Here is a 22927-nt window from a genome sequence, read left to right as displayed (position 1 = left end):
GAATGACTTCTCTATAACACTTGTAATAACCCCAAAAATTTTGGACTTTTTGTAACCCTTATGAATAGTGATTTTGCTGATTATGCTGAATAAGAAAACTTTTCATGTCACACTTTGTAGAGGTTCTTTTATTGTTATTCTGAGATCTTATTAGTACTCTATATGGTATATAAGTGTATGTAAAGATCGCCAGAATCCCAATTCGAACACTTTGATTTTTCCCGAAAATCCACCAGATACCGAAAGAATTGAGTATAAGGTAACAGGATAAAAATGATTTAAATTCAAGGATTATAAGAGGGGATCATAAAAGGAATATAATGTATTGAGAAAAGTTAAGGGAACCCAAGTAATAAGATCCCGGGTATGATCCCTCAAACGATAAACAAGAACGAAAGTTAAGCGAACCGTATAACAGATCAGCGATCATTAGCCAAGTAATTAGGAGTTAATCAAAGAGGTTAATGATGATGATGTCATCACACCAACAAGAAGAAGACAAGTTTGGGAAGATGACATAAGTGGATGACATAAGCATGACCAAATGGGAAGGATTTGTTGGTTGATTATAAGCCACACAAAATTTACCATGGTAACAATTCAATTAATCACAAAAAACAAAAGCAACCAAAATAAACACATTTTCTTCTTCCCCCATCTTTTTGCCTCGGATTTTTGAAGAAAAGCAAGGAAGAAAATTCCAAAACCCAAGCTCCACTTAATCATAATTCAAGAGGTTTGTTTCTTTAGCTTCCATAATTCATAACTTAGATGAGCCATAAGTTTAAGCTCAAGATTCCATGTTTAACATAGCTAATCAATTCATCAAAGTTCTTGGTGAATAGTGTTTTCAAGATCTTGAAAATTTTGATCTTATGTTTTTGTTTAGATATAGCTTTTGTAAGGATTTTCAAGGGTTGTTTCAAGCTCCTTAGTGCTCCTACTTATCAACAAGGAAGGTATAATCTTATAACCTAGCCTTACTTTTGAATGTTTAGAGCTTGTTATATTTAGTATAGTTCATGAGAAGTGAAAGGAATATGTCCTAAGTCCAATCATGTATAAGGATTTAGGAATAACTTTTATGTAATATGTTTTGATTTCATTGATATTAATAAAAGACTTGTTTTGTTTTTATTACGGGCTTTATCTATTTAAGTGTTTAAATAAGATATACCATAGTTTAGAGTAAAGCTTTTTATGGATTATGATGAGATCATAATAGTGAGACCTAAAAAGATGATAACTCTAAACTTAAATAGTTCCTGGTCATAGGATTACTAACTGGTAATTAATAATCCGCAAAGATCGGTACATACTATGCTTGCTTCATTATGAAGGATGTCTGTTCTCATAGACATTTATGTGGTGACACTATAGCTAGTATGTAGGTGCTTATTATAGAATAAGTTCACTGAACATGACTCGCACAGCTGAACAACTGATGGAGTTCACTCACGTGTCAGCAGTTGTTCACATAGTGATAGTTGTACAAGTATCCTTAGACTTGAGGTCATCATAGTAATCTTGTGTACACTGAACTATGCTTTGGTTTAGTTCTTAGTCTCCAGGGACAATTATTAGGGCTATCCTGGGTATAGGAATTTGTACACGAAGATAGTGTATGATCAATAAAGGATCTACCCCTTCCAGTGAAGGAAGCGAATGTTCAAGGCTGATCCACTTATGCTAGTTCAGGAATCTCTGGCCAGAGTGAATGAAATTAGAAAGGAGTTTCTAATTTGCATAGAACTACGCATAGTAAATGGTAAGCAAGTGATTGAATTAGATAGGCTTGACACGAGATCCATGCCTTGTATTTAATCGGAACATTGTAGGGTAGAAGGAGTTTATTGTACGGTAACTATTCACTGAATAGGTTCTTGGTATTCTAAGCAGTGAATTCATATTATCCGGATAGTCGCGATATGCTGAGAAGTATCCCTCACGATGTAGAATAAATGTGATTAATTAATTAATCATATTTAATAAATTAGAGAATTTATATAAATAATGATAAAATAGTTTTATTATTATTTATTTCTACTACCGGCTTAATATTGAACCTACAGGGTCACACCATTAAAAGAGAATGATTTAAGGGTGGAGGAATTAATTAATAATGGCTAAATAATTATTTATTTGTGAAATAAATAATTAATTGGCAAATTTAATAATTGATTAAATGAGATTTAATTGATTATAAATTAATTAAGAAAAGTTCTTAATATTATTAATTAAAGGATTTAATTTTTGGAAATTAAATCAAGAGAGAGAATTATTTCTAAAGTGTTTATAAAAAGGATTAATGATTAAAAGGTGTTTTAATTATTAATGAGAATAATAAATGGGATAATAATAATAATATTTATGGGAAAATTTCAGCTGAAATTTTTGCCTATAAATACACTATTATAGACCCTATTTTATTCTAACCCACATCAAACACAAATCCCAAAAAGTTTGGAAAACCCAATTCTCTCCACCTCCTTCCTCCTCCTTAACATCGTTTTCTTGGTGGATATCGGTGGAGTGCTTCACACTTGAGGAGCAACTGCTAAGGATCTCTGATCGTTGTCTCCGAATTATTTTAAAAGGTTAGATTTGATCTCTCAAATTTTTATTCACGATTTATATGCTTTTATTTGGATTTTGTATGTGTAAAAGTGTTTTTGCCTTGCCCCCGCTGCGTTAAAATCCAACATTGGTATCAGAGCATAGGTTGTATGCATATAGATCTATGGTAAAAATTTCAGAATTTTATGTACTTGTATGAATTAATTATGATTTTTACAAGTTATATCATGGATTAATTTTGTCTGATGAGAAATCGTTTCTCAGAATAATTTTGAATGTTGATCTGGGTTCTACAAGTGTTGTAGATCGTTTGGGTATTTTTTTTCATAATTTTATGATGTATAGATTTTTTATTATGAATTTTTGAAGTTCTTACAATTAAATTCGTAATTAAATAAAGTCATATATATATATATATAAACTGTAAGTATATATATATTATGTATCTGCACTGCTGTGGTTTCTGTACTCTGCTGCACGGAAGCAAAGGTACGGCTGTACTGTTGTGATAGTTAGGCACGGGAATCGAGAATACTGTCAGGCGGCTGCAAAAACAAAAAAAACAATAGGGGTGTAACGCATTTCGGGAATGCGTTACACACCTGTAACGCATTCACGGAATGCGTTACACCCTTGTAACGCATCACCGGAATGCGTTACAGGGCTTGTAACGCGTTCCTGTAATGCGTTACAGCCCGTCTGTTGATTTTAAAATTGATTTTCTGGGAGTTTCGTAACTCCGTTTTGGGCGTGCAATATACCGTTGGATTCGTTTTTTCGAGACGGATCTAATGGAGTGATAAATTTTAGTTTATATAAAAGTTTTGAACTATTTATATTTCCATGAAGTGTTTTAAAGCTGTTTTTGATTGTTTTAAATGATTTTAAATGCTTCATGTGATACATAGAGATGTATAATGCTTAGACTAATGTGCTAGATGATGTAACATGCCTACCTTGATGTTTATTCATGTTTATATATGTGATATATACTTAATTTATCATGCGATGATAGATTTAGGTGAACTTAAATGAACATAAGACGTTTGTTAGACAACCTAGTATAGTGAAATTATTTCATAACCTTAAGAACAATATTATGAATACAATCATGAGATTCTTGTGTTTATGAAACACGTAATTGAATATGAATTTTCGATATGAGAGAAAGGATGATTTTGTCAACAACAGATTTCTATCTGTAAGAAAGGGTTATTAAGTGACGCCTCTTGACAATGCTCCACCCGATCTGGGAATCATCTGATTATTGATTATTGATTTGAAATATTTAATTTAAAAGGAAGAATTTCTTTATAATATGATTATGATTGTAACGTAATATAATCCCTCTAAAATTAAATAATATCAAGTAGTAATTGGCCAATGATACAACGGGCTTGTGTCGGTCATAGCCTTCCAACATGATAGAAAAGTAGTTCTTATTTTTGAATCATTGTCGGTTCGTGCTACAGCCGAGGGCTTTGATTTCGAAATAAGAAATACTTGTCTATTACATAGAGATGTGTACATTGAATAAGAATCTAAAGGTCGGTACGTGCTACAACCGTGGGCCTTTGGGGACTGATTCAACTGTACGGAATGTTGGGTTAAACTTGACTTAGAATATTGAGTTTGTCGTGCTACAGCCGAGACTCAATTATTCAAGAGGCTAAAGTTTGATTAGGGAATAACATGAGATGTAATTGACAAGAGTTGTCTGCCTATTGAACATTACATGGCGGTTCGTGCTACAGCTGGGGTTGTGTAATGGAATGTAGGATCCCTATTCCCACTAGCATTATGAATGCTTAATTTTTCACGCAGGGGGTTGAATAAATTAGGTAAACTAGTGGGAGCCACTTATGAATAAAGACCCGATTCATATAGTGTTATGAAATGAAATCGAATATTTGCTAAGTGTTTTTATGTGTTTATCATTTACAGATTTACAATATACGTTATATCTTCTGCACTATCACTCAGGAGCATACTAGATGCTCACAAATTGACTGGTCCTAATTATGCTGACTGGCTTCGAAACTTGAGAATTGTTCTCAGGATTGAGAAGCTGGAATACGTGATTGACTCACCTAAGCCTACTGAACCTGCTAGCGATGCGCATAATGATGAACATGTTGTGTATCGTAAGTGGATAGATGATGCAAATGTTTCTCAATGCATCATGCTAGCTTCCATGAACATTGAGCTATAGAAGCAACATGAGCATATGGATGCTCACACTATCCTCATGCATCTACAAGAGTTGTATGATGTGGCAGGGAGGACAGCTCGATATGAGATATCGAAGGAGCTGTTCGGGTGTAGGATGTCTGAGGGATCATCTGTGAATGACCATGTACTTAAAATGATCAATTTGATTGAACGTCTTGGACAACTTGGTTTTGCCATGGATGGGGAGCTGAGCCAAGACTTGGTCTTGCAATCGCTTCCGAGTTCGTTCTCGCAGTTTGTTGTGAACTTTCACATGAATAAGTTGGATGTCAGCCTGCCTGAACTCCACAACATGTTGAAGACTGCGGAATCGAATTTCCCCCCTAAGAAGAGTTCTGTTCTTCTAATTGGTGAAGGTTCCAATCCTAAGAAAAGGAAGAGGAACTCTTCCAAGAAGAAGAAAGTAGGTGAGAAAACGCCGTTTCCACCAAAAGCTGAAGACCCCAAGAGCAAAGTTGTTTGCTTTCACTGTAACAAGGTGGGGCACTGGAAGAGGAACTGCAAGGTTTACCTTGCAGAATTGAAGAAGAAGAAGAAGGGTAGTGAGACTACCGCTTCTGATTCAGGTATGTTCATGATAGAAGTGAATATGTCATTAAATCAAATTTCTACTTGGGTATTAGATACCGCCTATGGTTCTCATATCTGCAATTGTTGCAGGGACCAAGGAGAAGTAGGACTCTTGAGGAAGAGGAGGTGATTCTACTGATGGGAAATGGAGCAAGAGTTGCTGCTGAAGATGTAGAATCATTTCATTTACATATGCCTACGGGCAAGACTATTATTTGAAATAATTGTTATTTTGTTCCCTCGATTGTGAGGAATATTATTCCCATGTTAGACTTGGCTGGATTTTCATTTATTATTGAGAATAATGAATGTTCTATTCTTAGAGATAATATTCTTTATGGACGTGGTGTTTTAAATAATGGTCTGTATATATGTGACATAATTTACTTCAGATTGAACAAACTAATAAAAGAAAAGGGATGATGAAAATCTCACTTCATTGTGGCACTGCAGTCTCCATTTAGTAGACATGGAGAGAGGGCTGCAAATTTGCTAGGAATGGTACACACAGATGTATGTGGACCAATGTCTACGCATGCCATGGGTGGATTTTCATACTTCATTACTTTCATAGATGATAGATCTAGATTCGGATATGTGTTTGATGAAACACAAGTTTGAGGCCTTTGAAAAGTTCAAAGAATATAAGTATGAAGTGGAGAAACAACCAAACATAGTATTATAATTCTTCGATTAGATCGAGGTGGTAAATACTTGAATGAAGAGTTTCTAGATTATCTCAAAGTAAATGGTATAGTCTCCCAGTGGACGCCTCCAGATTGGTATCTGAAAGGAGAAATCGAACTTTGTTAGACATAGTTCGGTCCATGATGAGCTATGCAAATCTTCCAGTATTCCTATGGGGTTATGCATTGGAAACCTCAGCATATTTACCGAATATGGTGCCTTCCAAAATCTGTTCCTCAAACTCTGTATGAGATATGGAAAGAAAGGAAACCGAGTCTTAAACACGTTAAGATTTGGGGATGTCCAGCTTATGTCAAGTAAGTTGACCCAGATAAGCTGGAATATCGATCCGTAAAATGTAGTTTTGTGGGATATCCTAAAGAGACTTTAGGGTATTACTTTTACACCGATCATTGGGTGTTTGTATCCAGACATGCTACCTTCTTGGAAAAGAGTTTATCCTTGAAGGAAACAGTGGGAGCAAAATTTGAACTTGATGAAGTTCAAGAAGCACAAACTACTACGGATCAAGTGGAAACACCTATTCTGACTAAACAACCTTTTATGGAACAGCCCATTCATAGGTCAGGGAGAGTGTCTCGCCAACCTGAGAGGTATTATGGCCTTGTCATTGAGAATGACAATGAGTTGTCGATCATTGATAATGACGACCCTGTGACCTATAATGAGGCTATGAGTAGTGTTGACTCAGAGAAATGGAATAGTGCCATGAAATCCAGAATGGAATCTATGTATACGGTATACAAAAGATAAATTATAGCAGATGGCCAGGTGGAGACCTATAAGGCCAGGCTTGTGGCAAAAAGATTCAAACAAAGGCAATGGATTGACTTTGATGAAACTTTTTACCTGTAGCCCTGTTAAAATCAGTTCGGATTTTGCTTGCGAATGCTGCTTACTACGACTATGAAATCTGGCAGATGGCCAGATGGTTTTCTTTCCAAGGGAAATGAAAACCTAGTGTGTAAGCTGCTGCGAACCATATATGGTTTAAAGCAAGCTTCTCGAAAGATGGAGCATTCATTTTGATGAGACAATCAAAGAGTTTGATTTTATCAAAAACGTAGATGAACCGTGTGTCTAAAAAAGGGTTAGTGGGAGCGCGGTAACATTTCTTGTATTGTATTGAATTAGAGTTGACACACATAATAACATAGCAGACCCACTCACAAAGCTACTTTATGAAAGTCACTTTGATCGTCATAAAGACAAGATGGGTATTAGATACCAGAGTGATTGGCTTTAGTACAAGTGGGAGATTGAAAGGAATATGTCCTAAGTCAATCATGTATAAGGATTTAGGAATAACTTTTATGTAATATGTTTTGATTTCATTGATATTAATAAAAGACTTGTTTTGTTTTTATTACGGGCTTTATCTATTTAAGTGTTTAAATAAGATATACCATAGTTTAGAGTAAAGCTTTTTATGGATTATGATGAGATCATAATAGTGAGACCTAAAAAGATGATAATTCTAAACTTAAATAGTTCCTGGTCATAGAATTACTAACTGGTAATTAATAATCAGCAAAGATCGGTACATACTATGCTTGCTTCATTATGAAGGATGTCTGTTCTCATAGACATTTGTGTGGTGACACTATAGCTAGTATGTAGGTGCTTATTATAGAATAAGTTCACTGAACATGACTCGCACAGCTGAACAACTGATGGAGTTCACTCACGTGTCAGCAGTTGTTCACATAGTGATAGTTGTACAAGTATCCTTAGACTTGAGGTCATCATAGTAATCTTGTGTACACTGAACTATGCTTTGGTTTAGTTCTTAGTCTCCAGGGACAATTATTAGGGCTCTTCTGGGTATAGAAATTTGTACACGAAGATAGTGTATGATCAATAAAGGATCTACCCCTTCCAGTGAAGGAAGCGAATGTTCAAGGCTGATCCACTTATGCTAGTTCAGGAATCTCTGGCCAACGTAAATGAAATTAGAAAGGAGTTTCTAATTTGCATAGAACTACGCATAGTAAATGGTAAGCAAATGATTGAATTAGATAGGCTTGACACGAGATTCATGCCTTGTATTTAATCGGAACATTGTAGGGTAGAAGGAGTTTATTGTACGGTAACTATTCACTGAATAGGTTCTTGGTATTCTAAGCAGTGAATTCATATTATCCGGATAGTCGCGATATGCTGAGAAGTATCCCTCACGATGTAGAATAAATGTGATTAATTAATTCAAGGACTTATGACTCGGTTTATTTTATTTAAGGAATATTATTTTGAATATTCATTCAAGGACTTATGACTCGGTTTATTTTATTTAAGGAATATTATTTTGAATATTCATTCGAGGACTTATGACTCTGTTTATTCTATTTAATGAATATTATTTTGAATATTCATTCAAGGACTTATGACTCCGCTTATTTACTAAATAATAATAATATTCTTTATTTTATTAAAGAATAATATTTTGATAATCAAACTTATTTTCGATTATTCAAATAAAGATCGTACTTCCGTATAAGTATATCTTTGGTTATTTAATATTCATTTCAAGTATGAGTTTTAAAACTTCTACTTCAATTATTTTTATAAAGATTATTCTTTATGGGAATATTATTTAAATAATAATATTAAGATATTTTCTAATATATTGGGACTGATTTATTTTATTAAATCAGCATTACTCCAAACATTCTTAAAAATGTTTTCGAGTCTTCAAAATGATTTTAAAAGTTAGGGCGGATCCTAAAACTCAATTTATATTTAAGATCCTCCTTTCGAAGGGGATTTAAATACTCGCTCAAAACCTGAGGGATCCGGCTCTGTGGTGTATTTTATATTCGCAACAAGGTTGCTGTTTTGATAAATGAATTGATTACTTACCCAACGTTCGGGAAGTAAGTCCATCTAATTGAGTCGGCATAAGCGACAGGCCGGGGTACGGTCTATCAAAGTGTAAGTGGCTGGGTGGCAGCCCATCAACGCGTAAGAGGCCGGGTGGCGGTCCAGCACAAGGTCCTAATGAGGCCAGGGTGATGACCGGTAGGGGATTCATCCATCTACTAGTAGAAAAAGTTACTTATTGATATCTTTGCCTGATCAGCAAGGTATCGGGTTTATGCCAAAATTCTTTTCTTTCCAAATTCATTGGATATTGCAACTCTGTTCATACTTTACATGACAGAGGTTTTCAGGAAATGTATGAGAGATATATATGGATATATATATATATATCGGGACTTAATGAAGTATCTTGTAACTTCATTTCATTCAATAATATTTCAAAAATTGAATCTATTCAAGTCTTATCTTGTAGTCTCATCTGTGTGATGAACTTTTGAAACTAATTATAACTTGAACGGTGGTAGTTCAAGTAGTATTCGAAAAAGATATAAGTATATTGGAGTATCTTGTAACTTCATCTTTTCAACTTATATCTAGTAAATGATTATCTTATGCATGACAAAGATTTTCAGAAAAATGTTGAGACAAGGTTAGATATATGAGATCACCTTGCAACGATATTTTATACAGTTATAAACTGGAACTCAGTGTATATTATACATGTCAGAGGATTTCAAAGATTGTGAAAAGTATATATGTATATATATACTGAATATTTTGCGACTTGGTCGCGTTAAGATATCAACTTGGTTCATTTCTTCTTGACCAAGACTTTCATGAGTACTATGAGAATGCTCATATATTGTTAATTATTATACATATTATTTCGGTGGGCTTGTTGCTCACCCTTACTTTCTTCTTTCATCACACAACAACAGATAGAAAAGATGAACATGACCAAGCTCCCAATTCGCAAGCGGTTAGGAAACGTTCCGCAGTTTTCTGGAGGCGTTGATGCCGTAGTAGCTGAGGTAGGAATTACCAATAAGCTAGACTTTCAACTGTTGATGCACCAGACTTATGTATCTATATGAATTGTAATAATGGCAAGGAAATGTAAATTTATTCAGAAACCCTTTTGTGGTATAATGACTTATAATTGTGGAATAAAATGACTTGTGTTGTTTTTGGTATTCATCTCTGAGACTATAACTTGTGGTGTGTGTGTGTATATTGTGGGGTCACAGTACGTAGTGGTTGGTTATTAAGATTAAGAGTTGTTAAGGGAATTGGAACTCGTGACAACCCGGATCCCCGACCTCGGATTTGGGGGTTGTACAACACTCAATCTGTGACTTGTAGACTTCTTGACTTGAAATGTTTTTCACTAAACAGATTTATTTAACTTCAAACTTTTTCATACTTTCTCTGAGGCATGATATTCATGATTTTCTTCCAGAGCTTATTCTTAGGCTTGAGACTGTTTACAGAAAAATACCCCAGTCTAGTCTATTTACATTTTTACACACTTAAATGTTACAATACAAAATGCAAACTTAGATCTCAATACAACTTATTTAGGGTTGACAATTTGACTTAGTCTTGTTATAGTACAGGCATGTCTTGCACCATAAAGAGTTCTACACCCTTGATGATCTAGATGAAATGGATCAATCTATGACTTACTTGGCTATGAAATTATCTAACATTAGATTTGAAAAGCCTAGGTTTTTCAAGAACAAGGGACAGTCTTCCAATAAAAATAATTTGAAACCAAAGACTTAGTACAACTCAGCTAGCAAAGGTGGCTACAAAACTGGATCAGTTGACATATCAAAGATAAGGTGCTTCAATTGTGATGAGTTGGTTCACTTTGCTATTGAGTGTAGGAAGTCTAAGAAGGTGAAGAAGGATAAAGCTTATTTAGAATTGGAGGCAAAGTATGAAGCTCTCTTGAAAAAACAGTAAGAAAATGCTATATTGCTGAAGGCAAAAGTTGGGATGACACTGATGATAGAGATGAGAATGAAGAGTTTGGAAACTATGCACTTATGGCTTTTAAGCAAGGAGAATCATCCTCATCAAAATCAGAGGTACCGACTCTAACTACCATTGATTTAAATACAAGTCAATATAAAGAAACTGTTGAAAAGATGAGTGTAGAGATGTTCCATATCTACACAAGCATGGTGGCAGCTACTGAGGAAGTGAGTAGACTATCAAAGTTAAATGAGAACCTTGAGATTGAGAAGCAAATCGGGATTTATGGATTGAAAATAAAGAAATGGAGAAAGCGATGTTGAACATTGATGAAAGATTAAGCGATGATGACCCACTTTGGGGGTGATTAATTTTGGATTTTAACACAATTTTTGGTTTCATGTAATTTTTGTAAATTTTGTACATTTGTATGGTATATAATTATAAATAAAATGATAGTGATAAGATGAATTGTATTTTATGATGTTTGATTTTCGATTTTGGTTTTATGTTTGAGATTTAGACATTGATGTTGGTAGGAAATATGTTATATATTAAATCAATGAATTATTTTTTTAAAAACTTAACTAGAAATTCCTACCACATTCAAACTCTTTCCTACCATCTTCAAGCTATTTCCTATTATCTTCAAGCTATTTCCTCTCATTTTCAAGTTATTTCCTACCATCTTCAACAAGGTATCTCCTACCGAGGATGGTAGAAAATGACTGATAGGAAATGATGTTTACATGACATTCTGATATAATTTCTACCAAGTGGCCTAATTTCCTACCACTACTCCTATTTCCTACCATTAATAGTAGGAAATAGGTGGTGGTAGGATATTTGTATTTTCACTTGGCATGTGGGTCCTCGATATGTGACTGTCCACATCAACTCTTGGGGTCCATGTTAACTGTGATCATACTCATTTCCCACCAATATCATTTCCCAGGAATTTCCCACTGTTTTTTATCGGTAGGAAATGAGTCATTTCCTAATGATTTTGGGGCATCTCCTACCGATTCGCCGGTATAAAATGTCCGTTTTTCTTGTAATACTGGACAACTGGTCAATTAATGTACTATAAACTTTGGGAGGTGTATTGAACTGGGATTTTAATTTATTATATATAATTCATGATTTTTAATGGATTATATCAGATTTTGATTTTACGCGGATTCTATATAAAATGTCGTAAAGTTGACGAAGAGTCTTTAGGATTTAAACACAATCCTTCAAAATCTTATGAATTATGGCGCGATTTCAAAAACCATAAAATACATTGAACACTGTCATAAAATCCATCATTTTATGAAGTCCAAAAAAATCCGTCAGCATGTGAATACGATCAGATTTTAATGAATTTTAAATAATCCCATTTGAATACTTTCAGATTTTTAAGCATAATTTAAAATCTCGATTGAAAATACTATTTCATAATTTTAAATTTTATACAAATATGATCTTATAAACAGATGTAGACAAATTTGGAGTTGGACTATACTATTTTCATAACATGATCTTGTTATCTCAGGATTTTCCCAAAAATGCTTTAGTAATACATTTTTAAAAACATCAACAGTAATTTTAAAATAATTTTGACATTGTCGTCTTATGTTAAAAACCTTCTAATTTAGCAAAATTAGAATTATTTTAATAAATTTGAATATGAGTACGGAAGAAGGCGAAGAATGTTAGGTTAGGTTAGGTTGGGTTGTGGTTGGATTGTAAAGGAAATAGTATTGGATAGTGGGAGAGACAGACGGCTGACGATCACATAAAATCGAAAAATAGAATAGAATTGGAGGATGAGAGCAAAATGGGTATCAAATATGATGAAGCTAAGATGGTCAGCATTAATATTAGGGATGTTGAATATGGTGGTATTAATTGTGGGAATTATATTGATAAAAAAGTACATGGATGATAAACAGTGTAGTAAAACAGATATATTACCAATACTGGGCATTTGGGTGGTTTGTTTTGTGAGAATAATTGCTATGGTTCGTACTGCTCTCGCCCAACGAGCAACTGCTTTGCTCGTTGTTTCCCAGACCCCTGTTGCTCATGCTCTCATTCGCCACCAAAAACGGGTAATTCATTTGATTTGATTTGATTTTGTACATTTCTTCCCTCTGTTTATTCATTTTTTACATTTCACAGATGAGATACAAGAGATGGCTCTGGTGGACTCGTGTTTCTTTGTTTATTACTTTCTTGCAATTAATCGGAGCTTTTTACCTCGTCTTTCGTGTTTTGCAACATGTTCATCACCCCCCTTCCACTCACACCTGTTTATTTGGTACTTTGCTTATAACAACTCAACTCCCCTACTTTTTTATGTTTACTCAACTTGCCTAACTACTTTTTCTTTTTCAGGCCTCGTTTCAAATGATTCCAAGTGGCAAAAAGATCTGCTCGTCCTCTTTATGATTGTCGTGTGTTTAATTGTTGTGTTGCAGTGTGTTGCTGGATCTGATGTTTTAAGATGGAGATCTTTTTACACTACTGAAGATCATGCCTGGAAGACTCATTACCAGGAGGTGTTTGATTATGGCCTTCGCGAGGCTTTGTGCTGTATGGGACGTGCCAAATACTTGTACATCATTTTTAACTCTATCCATAAGTTTTCTTTATCCTACTTCAACTTATGATTCATACCTTTTCATACTTTTAATCATTTAGATCCGTGCTGGAGGAGGATGAAGTCTATTCGGTAGCACAGTTATTGGGTGATCTCGTAGCTTATCGTGCCTCCGGCACTGGCCATTTAGAACTTTTGGCAGGTTTTTCTCTGCTTCCTGTTAAACTAAACTGATAGGAACACAAGACAGAGATGATACATTTTTCTGTACTTGCACAAAATTAAATTTAAGTATCATATATATTTATTTTCGGATTCGGATATTATTGGATACGGATGTACCTATATATGTATCCGTATCCCTAATTATCAAACACGGATACAGATAAAATCCGGTTTATTTCGAATACAGATATTTCAAACGGATTACGGATTTTTTTAGACAGCCCAACTCATAATTGTTCTAGGAGCTTAATACTTTGTACTTCTGTATTAAATAAGCACACGGTATGGAACCATATGAATAACATCTAATAACTATCTTGTGAGTAAATGAAAAGAGATTGTGTTTATGTATTTTAGCATGGTTCCTACAGCATTATGGCACTGCACATACTATTTAGGATTTTTAGAGGGCAATTGAATATCTTCAGGGTGATTTTGAGACATGTATATTACAGTACTGTATAATACTTCACGAGAGTTGCAATCACTTTCTAAATCTTGTCTACATTCGAATACAGTGTAGGAGATTATTCTTACGTAATTTCAATGTTTTCATAATTTTGTTAGTATTCCAATAGAGAGAGAGAGAGTGTATATATATATAATATAGATATTTGATATGCATTACATTATGGTGTAATTTAGGTCTAGCTTTGTTACAAAGGAATGATCATTTTACTGAAGTTCATGAAGATATGGTTGAGGCACCGGAAGAGCGTATTCACGAGGCTGTTGTGTACCATCCTTTTGCTGAAGCTGCATATACGGTCTTTTGATGTTTTATTCCTTGTTAGTATTTATAGAAGTTAGTGTGGAAACCTTTCAAGACCGAACTATTTCCTGTTTCAGGGTCTATTACTTGATTTCGGTAGAAACCCTGTATTGTTTCCATGTGCATGGCTTTATAGACAAGGGATACTGACTCCATGGACCCGTAACAGGTAAATACTCAATAAGTAATGGTCATGGTACATTTATCTAAAGATTGATGATACTCAATCATTGTTTGTATTATTCGTAGAGCCTCCTTTTTAGAATTTATAAAAAGATTATTATCTGGAATTCCAACATCTAGATTTTTTTTGTTTTTTTTTCCATAGCTGTGGCCTTTACAGTTCTTTTCTCTAGGCGACCGGTACTTGAAGGTGATAATTGGTGGCGAGGTCATGCTGCAGCTTTCTTAAAAGATATCAACTTATCACCTGATGTACTTCGAAAAGGACGTGTCAATCAAGTGAGATTTTGTGGTTATGTGTTATCTTGTCTAGTATGTCATTATTATAAATTTTGACTCGGAGCAACCTTAGCTTCATATTCACGTGGATATTTTATCTAATAATTACCATTCACTATTTATTTTGTATGGATGTGATGTTGCTTAAAGACATGCTCAGTGACCTCATGCTCCAATATCGTACTTTAGTTCTGTGCATTTCTGTTGAGTCAGAACTACTAATATCTATATTTGCTACTGCGAACATTCTAATTAGTTTTATCCTCTTCTATATAAGCAATTTAAAGTAGTTTTGCTTATAAGGTGACACTGTAGAATCGGCAAAATAATACTCAGCACTGGACCAGGTTATTTTTAAGTTCCTTTGGTAGAGGCAGCTCAGCCTTTGTAGGCATTGATTATTTCAAGGTTGCAATTTTTAAGTTCCTCCAGTTAGTGTTCATTTTTTAAAATTTAGATCTTGAGCTTTTTTGGAAATTGTTTCTGTATGTTTTGTTATCAACTAATGCTCTTTCTTTGTTCTTTATTTTATTTATTAGATGGCAAAGTGTAAAGCAGCATACTTTGTTGTCGTACTTCATCACCTCAAATCTGTTGTGATTGCTGTTCGCGGGACTGAAAGTCCGGAAGACCTTATAACTGATGCTTTATGCAGGGAATGCAATCTTACTGCTGAGGAGTTAGATGGTTTAAGAAGGTAAGTTTCTTCTGTAACTGCCTGTTAGTTATGTCTGTAACTGCGGGTTTTACTTTTTTGTGTATGCTTCTCTTTTCCCCCTTTCCTGTTTGCAATTTTTTAACGTATATGTTTCTATACATGATTTTTTACATCTTAAAAAGGAAGACTGGGTTCTCCAGCATGGTCAGATCTTATTTTCTAAGCTACAAATGAACTATAATTGTTGAATTATTTATGATGTTAAATGAAAAGAAAAAAGACGTAATTTACATGCTTGTTCCATCCGTTATTGCTTTGTTGAAGATATGTTGAACAGCATGCAAGACTTATATATAGGCTTCTCCGAGTGTTGATTCTCAAGATTCTTGAGCAACTCTCAGTTGGTTGTAGGATGGAAATCTCACTGAAATGCAGTGATGCGCCCCAACCTCTCAACATAAGCACAAATAGAAGTTTGGTAAAAACTAAAAGGAACATTAGAACTAAATAACTCAGGTGGCACCATGTAATATATAGGCAGAATATATAAAGTGATATTTAAGAGCACACAGTAGTCCATACAACTGGAATTTAGTACGTCTGGTACTCTATTATTACCTCAAAATTAGTAAATATTTGGTTAATTCTCTTCATTCTGATGGCTTTACCTGTCCCGGGTATATTTCTAGCTGGATTGATAAAAGTTTCTCTTTTACCTGCTTCAGCATAAAATAAATTAGCTGCATGGTTAAGAGTTTATCCTTTGTCGTCCCAGGTACTGGTTCTATTCTCGCTCACCCCGAGATTTATGAGAACAGATACTCATTTGTAAGGCTATAAGCCATATTTGTCAAAAAAAAAATAAAAAAATAGCTGCATTAATCCATGGGCTCTTGTAATTTAGATTTTTTTCTTTTTAATTATTATTAATTGGTTTCAGTTGTAAGCATGGTAATGAGGCAACAACGTCAAGGTCAATTCCGAACATGAGCTTTCTTGCTCCATTCCTGACCCATCCCTGCAGCTTCTTGTATTACACCCCTTTTCCTCTTTCATGCCTCATTTCTCACGATTTTTCAGCGAGTTATATTGTATGACAGTAAATAAACTTTAAAATACACATTGCTGCAGAACTGAAATTGTTGAACAGTATAATTATTTTACTCAATCATGTTCCTGAACGGATGAAGGGCAGTTTACCCCCTAACCCCCCTCCCGCAAAGCCTAGTATTGTTTATGTATGTAATTTCAGTCTAAGTTCACATATTACTAAGCTGTTACATATCTTTCTATTTTTCTTCATCTGTAATCAGCAATTGCTTAGCTGTTATGCAAACCTCAATTGGTATATATTATATAATTTACTTTATGTGCTCTTCTATGGTTCTTTGGTTTCTGCTCACTTGTTTTCAGCATTGATTCAGGCATCACCAAGACTTAGGTCCATCTTTGTCACATTATGGACACTCTGGGGTAGTTGAAGCTGCACGAGATCTCTTCATGCAACTTGAAGGTGAATATTCAGAACTACGAAGTAGACAGTATATTGTGCTTTTCACATTTAGATCTTTCAGCATGCAACCTTATCCCTAAGGGTTATTAACATTTTAACCCTCAAAATTTCTCCGAAACTACATACAAGCCCCAAAGTTAAAAAAAACATACTTCTATGCCCATAAAGTTTGGCAGTTGTACATCCTGACCCTTGACATTGTTTTTTAGAATAGCTTTTCCTCTTCACCCCTAAGTTTGCAAGTTATGATTAGGCACTTGATTCAGTTTGGTTTCATCTTTACTTGCACCAGTAATGGCACATCAGTGTCTAGAATCCCTCCATTATCTAGTGTTCGATATCTAAGTGCTTACATCAGTGACAAGTGCATAACAAGATTTGAAATCTTCTTCATTGACTTGATTTTGATTGTTGGAGTGGTGCTCCTGGGTATTCCTTTCTATTTACTATGCATCCGACCCTGGCTAATATTTATCCAAAAGATCAACTAACTAAATGTTGGCGGGCTTGCCTAAGCTTCATTTTATGATTCAATTCCTGTAGTTTCGGGAACGTAGAATGTCAGAGAGATTCTACGAAAAAACTCGATTGAAGGGTCAGGATGTACAAGTATGCAAATATTTTGAGGGCTAATGAGTATTTTCATGCAAACTTTGAGGGTCAGAATTGTAAGTATGAGGATAAAATTGGAAGAAAATATAGAAAAAAATGAAAAAGGGTCAGAATGTACAAGGGCCAAACTTTAAGGGTGTGGAAGTACGTTTTTTTATTTTGATGGCTGGTGTGTATTTTTGGAGAAATTTGAGGTCGAAAAGGAAATAGCCCTAATCTTAATTGCTAAACATAAAAAGAGCGGACATGCTTTTTAAATTTCCTTCTCTCTCTCTCTCCAGTGGTAGTCTTAAGATATTAGCATATTTTATCTGTTGGCAGCTATAACAATTCCATCCTAGTTTCTTTCCTCATTATCTAATTAAACGCACCACATGACGATGCCCCCTTTGTCTGCTAGAAAATAACTTTCTTTTGTTTTTTTTGACAAACAAAATTTAATGCATTCATTAAAACACTGGAAAAATGGCTGGAACAAACCTCCGAACTGACAATACAGCCTGATTGGGAAACAAATAAATGAAATAAAAAATACTCGCTTTGTTTTCATATCGCTTAACATATAGAATAAAATTCCTTGAATTGAAAAGTATTATAATAGCTTTCCCAGCAATCCAACCTACATTCCTGAAACTAGCCGCATCACTTTCACACTAATGCCATATATAGCCCAATGTTCAGATTTTATAGTTGCATCAACTAAAATCGAGGGAATAGATGCCCGTCTATTCCCCCAGTGAATTGTAAACTCTTGCGATATTCACCGTTCAAGTTTTGATGCAAGTATTTCAGATCTCCCAAAATATCATATTAATCCTTACCAACGAAACCAACACCAAAACATACAAGTACTTCAAATAAAATATAGTAACACCCAAAAAGATAGGTAATCAATTACCAGCCTTGATAACAAGGTACCAAAAAGATTTCACCCAAAAAGATGTTTATTCGAAACTTTTGAAAGAAACTGGAAAATAGAAGAGAGGATGAAGAGTGAAGGGGGTTTAATCGGTGAAAGGGGATTTGCAGAATGGAGAATGGAAGAGGTGGTTAGAACCCTATATCTGAAAACGGGAGTCGACTCTCATTACAGAGAATTTTGGTCGAGGACGGTTTAACTCGATCACACAATTATTTTAGGAGTCAACTCAGGGATGTATTAGGACAACCTATCCGACCTGTTAAAATTATTTTTCTTCTTTTAAGATTAAACATCAATAACACTGATTAAAGAAATCTTAGGTGGTGAATCACCACCTAAGATACTGGTGAAACAAGGGTTTATATCCTTGAAAGTTAATGTGCCAAGAGTTACTTCGGAGAAAACAAAAAGTATTTTACGAACAGTTTTTTTGACTACCTGTTTCTACATGAAGCCAAAATGAATATATACAATGAGCTTTTTGCTTTTTAGTTGTCTTGTTGAATCAATAGAATAATAGTGCTCAGCTTCAATAATTCTGTGCAAAGTTTGCATAGATAATGAATATTAAAATATAAACCACCCCAATGATTCAAATAAGGTCATACCGCACTTTTAACAAAAGTCGGTACTTTGTTATTGCAACTTCATATCCCTCCATTTCAAAATATACGACTCTTTGACTTTTTGCACACATATCATATTAGTTTGACCATAGATTTAAAGTTATTATTTTTTAAACTTTTCTTTTTTACGAATAAAAATATGTACAAAAAAAGTGATCCAAAAATGGATTTGACCTAAAGAACTTAATATTATAATTCACAACGTCTTTTTTGTCTACATTCAGTTCAGTTGAAATGTGTGCAAAAAGTTTAAGCATTGTAAGATTTTGAAACGGAGGGAGGGCTGTTTAATATACAGAAATTCTCCTTTGTTCATGTCAGTTTTTCAGAAGAGCGGACTGTGTAAATTTCACGTGTTCGATCATAAGATTGAAAAATTCCAATGAAGTATAATGTGGTATATTTTTAAGAAACACGGCCACATGATGGTTCTGATCATATAAGTTTGTAGGTAATGCAACAGATTCAGGTGGATTTCTTTCTTCACTGGTAGGAGCTGGTCGTGAGTGTGAAGGTTATGAGATTCGTGTTGTAGGACATTCCCTTGGAGGAGCAATAGGTGCATTGCTTGGGTTGAGGGTACCCACCTATCCTTTCTAGTGATGACTGATGATCCATTGTTTTTTTTGTTCATTTTGTCAACATGAGTATATTTTTTAAAATTTTGTAGCGGCTATCTGTCCAGGAGTAAGTTCATGGATAAGTAGTCATCAGCTCCACTTTTTGAAGTTTATAATGACAGATATTTGCTCGAACTTACCTAGTTTGTTCTCTCTTTAGCTTCTTTATAGCAATTATTATAGGCAATTCTTAACGAATATTTGTATGTTCTATTTGTGTTCAAAGGACTCTGCTTGTGTTTATTGTAATATATATATTTATGACATGTGTTTAGATTTTGTTCAACTGTTAAAAAGTAAAATTATGATGGTTAATTTTATTAAAGCATCGTACTTATATTATCACAAAGAGTTAATATATTTAATCATGTTCGTAAATATTTCATATGTTCGTATATATTGGCAAAAAAATAATAATTTATATGTGGTTTATCATGCCTTGATTTAGAACAAAAGTCTCTTTCTTGGAACAACAGTTATGAACAAGATATCTGTATAGTTTGAATTTTTCATAATTGTTTATCTGAAAGCTTAATTTTGCATCATCGGCAAATGACATGACCTTGAAAAAGTTGATCGGGTTTATGATGCGGATCAAGGAATAATTAAATTAATTTGTATATAATATACATTATTATTTAGATTTAAGAACAATTAGAATTGATTAGGTGGTTTACCTATATATTAAGTATATATTAGGAAGATTCTAGATTTATTTATTAGAATAATAGAAGGATTTGTTTCCTTCAATTAATTATGGTAGTAGATATAAATTATTTGGCTCCCTAGTAATAAATTATTTATATAAACTTTGTAATCTTTCATATTGCAATAGAGTTGAATTATCATGAATTTAATCTGCGGATTTTTATGTGTTTTTGCTGATTCTATGCGGAGATAGGCCTTTATCCCCTTGTTTAACCCTTCCCTAACCCTTGTCCTACATCAGTTTGTTTACTGAAAAAGTCTCTGCTTTTGGAAGTAAGGGTAGTTCCTTTGCTTCTCGGAGGAGTAAGTTCAGTCATCAGTGTACATTTTATCCTCCTTGATACCTACTTGCCAGTGGGATTAACCTACTATGTTTGGTTGGTTTTGTTTACTTTTGGAATGTTTGTTTTTTTGTCAGGACATTTGAAGTGTGTTAAGTAATAGGAAATACATGTCTTACTCCTAGATTTAGCATCTTAAACTGTGTGTACCTTTGTTGACAGCTATATGGTCGATTCCCAAGTTTACATGTTTATGCTTATGGCCCCCTTCCTTGCATGGATGCAGTAATAGCTGATGCATGCTCAGAATTTATAACAAGGTTCAAAACTTTTTTTTCTCACTCTACTTCATGTATTTGTTTATTTGGGTGAGTACCTTATAACAATGTAATGTGCAGTTGTGCACGTGTAAGGATGTTTCTTGGTAAATTTTCAGCTAGTAAATACAAGTGTGTTTTTATGCAGTATTGTATACCAACATGAATTTTCAGCACGCCTTTCAGTAACATCTGTACTTAGGCTTCGTGCATCTGCACTTGTGGCATTATCAAGTGACTCAAACACCGACTCTACTGCAATTTATCGACTTGCACGCCGATTTCTTGGCGAGAACAATCAATTTCGAGGGGACAATAGATTTTCTTCTTCAGATTTGTGTGCAGTGGTAATGAAAGTTGAAGAGAATAGGGATATTCAGCACTCCAGTGGTAACAATGATGGAATCATATTTGTCTTGCTGATTAAAATATTATGTATTCACCTTGCTACCGGCTTGTTGATGGTAGTTAACAAGCTATTCCTGTAATTACAAACTTTTGTTTTTTCCTTGTGATAATTATGGTTGCAGGGAGGAAGGAACGGGCTAAAGATATATGTCACGGGGAAAAAGTTCAGATGGAAAATAGTCCTCGTGATGAAATTAATTGTAGCGCGTCTCATAGTTTTATTAAACCCTTTCACGAATCCTCTGACGACATAATTGAGGACCCGGTCTCTCAGTTTATAGAAGATGTGCCATCAGCTGAAAAGCCTCCGCCTGAAGATATTCCTGATTTGTTTTTACCAGGCCTAGTCATTCATATAGTACCCGAGAGGCACAACAATGAAACGACTCTTTGGAAGCTTTGGACAGCTCAAGAGAGTGAATGCAGCTATAGAGCTTATATAGCAAATAAAGATTCATTCAAGGATATTATTGTGTCACCAACTATGTTCCTGGATCATTTGCCTTGGAGGTACCCATGACTTTGCTGTTTTTTATTACTTGTGTTCTTGCAGAATCAGTTAATAAATATATATTCTAACTCGGGCTAAATTATTGCTGATAATGTCAGTTTATCTTTTTCATAATTATTTCAGATGTCACTATGCCTTGAAAAAGGTACTTGAAATGCGACACTCCCAGCTTATACCAGATGGACCTCATATGGTATAATTTTCCCTTTCACATTATCAAGAATGGGTTTCAATTGTTCATTTTAAAATGAATATTCTGCCCTTCACATCGGTGAAATGGTATAGATGGTGATACTCATTGTGTTTCTCCTAGTACATGGTTTTTAATGATGTCCTTACTGAGCATGGAAATGTTCATATATATACCTCGAGAGACTGAATATTGTACACTAATACCTTGTAATTGACATTGAGCTTCTTCACATGGATCTTTCACAAGGGGACCGCTATCTGTGAATCAGATTCTATAAACAACTTATGCTTCTTATCAGTTATTCAGGCCAGTCTTTTCCTTGGACAAGGTATTATTTAGTGCGACTTTAGATTAAGGGGGTGTATCCGGTTTATTTATTTATTTATTTTTTAATTCTAGGGCGATTTTAACCAGAGTTGAGGAGAATCTCATAAAGTTTTTGTTTTAATAGAGTTTCTGCCAAATTCTTCAAAATCTCTATGATTTTAGACATATCTAAAAGAGTAAAATAATTTGACCGTTTTAAATAAGTTTTTTCATGACTGTTAAAACAAAGAAGAAGAATTCCATGATATTTTGAATACTATTAGATTTGAATAACTTTGTTACATTTCATGTATTCAAA

General features: G+C 34.3%; 1 protein-coding gene across 3 annotated transcripts; it reads left to right on the top strand.

Annotated features, from left to right (window-relative positions):
* Positions 1-12557: 12557 nt before the first annotated feature.
* On the top strand, positions 12558-22612 carry LOC141677063 (uncharacterized). Of its 3 annotated transcripts, none has more exons than XM_074482796.1 (14): positions 12558-12983; positions 13054-13192; positions 13270-13489; positions 13576-13676; positions 14345-14466; positions 14549-14640; positions 14828-14933; positions 15473-15630; positions 17016-17104; positions 19716-19843; positions 21096-21193; positions 21339-21625; positions 21721-22108; positions 22233-22612. In XM_074482796.1, exons 1-14 carry the CDS (start codon positions 12699-12701, stop codon positions 22306-22308), a joined length of 2289 nt encoding a protein of 762 aa, XP_074338897.1. In that variant the 5' UTR covers positions 12558-12698; the 3' UTR covers positions 22309-22612. The 3 variants fall into 3 exon arrangements, with proteins under 3 accessions (XP_074338897.1, XP_074338898.1, XP_074338900.1); XM_074482797.1 differs by having other exon boundaries at positions 12559-12983; positions 21339-21580; XM_074482799.1 differs by having other exon boundaries at positions 12844-12983; positions 13353-13489.
* The last annotated feature ends 315 nt before the right edge of the window (positions 22613-22927 follow it).

This window comes from Apium graveolens, chromosome 8, assembly GCF_009905375.1.
Source record: "Apium graveolens cultivar Ventura chromosome 8, ASM990537v1, whole genome shotgun sequence".
Classification (NCBI taxonomy): domain Eukaryota; kingdom Viridiplantae; phylum Streptophyta; class Magnoliopsida; order Apiales; family Apiaceae; genus Apium; species Apium graveolens.
This window is presented reverse-complemented; position numbering and strand designations above follow the sequence as displayed.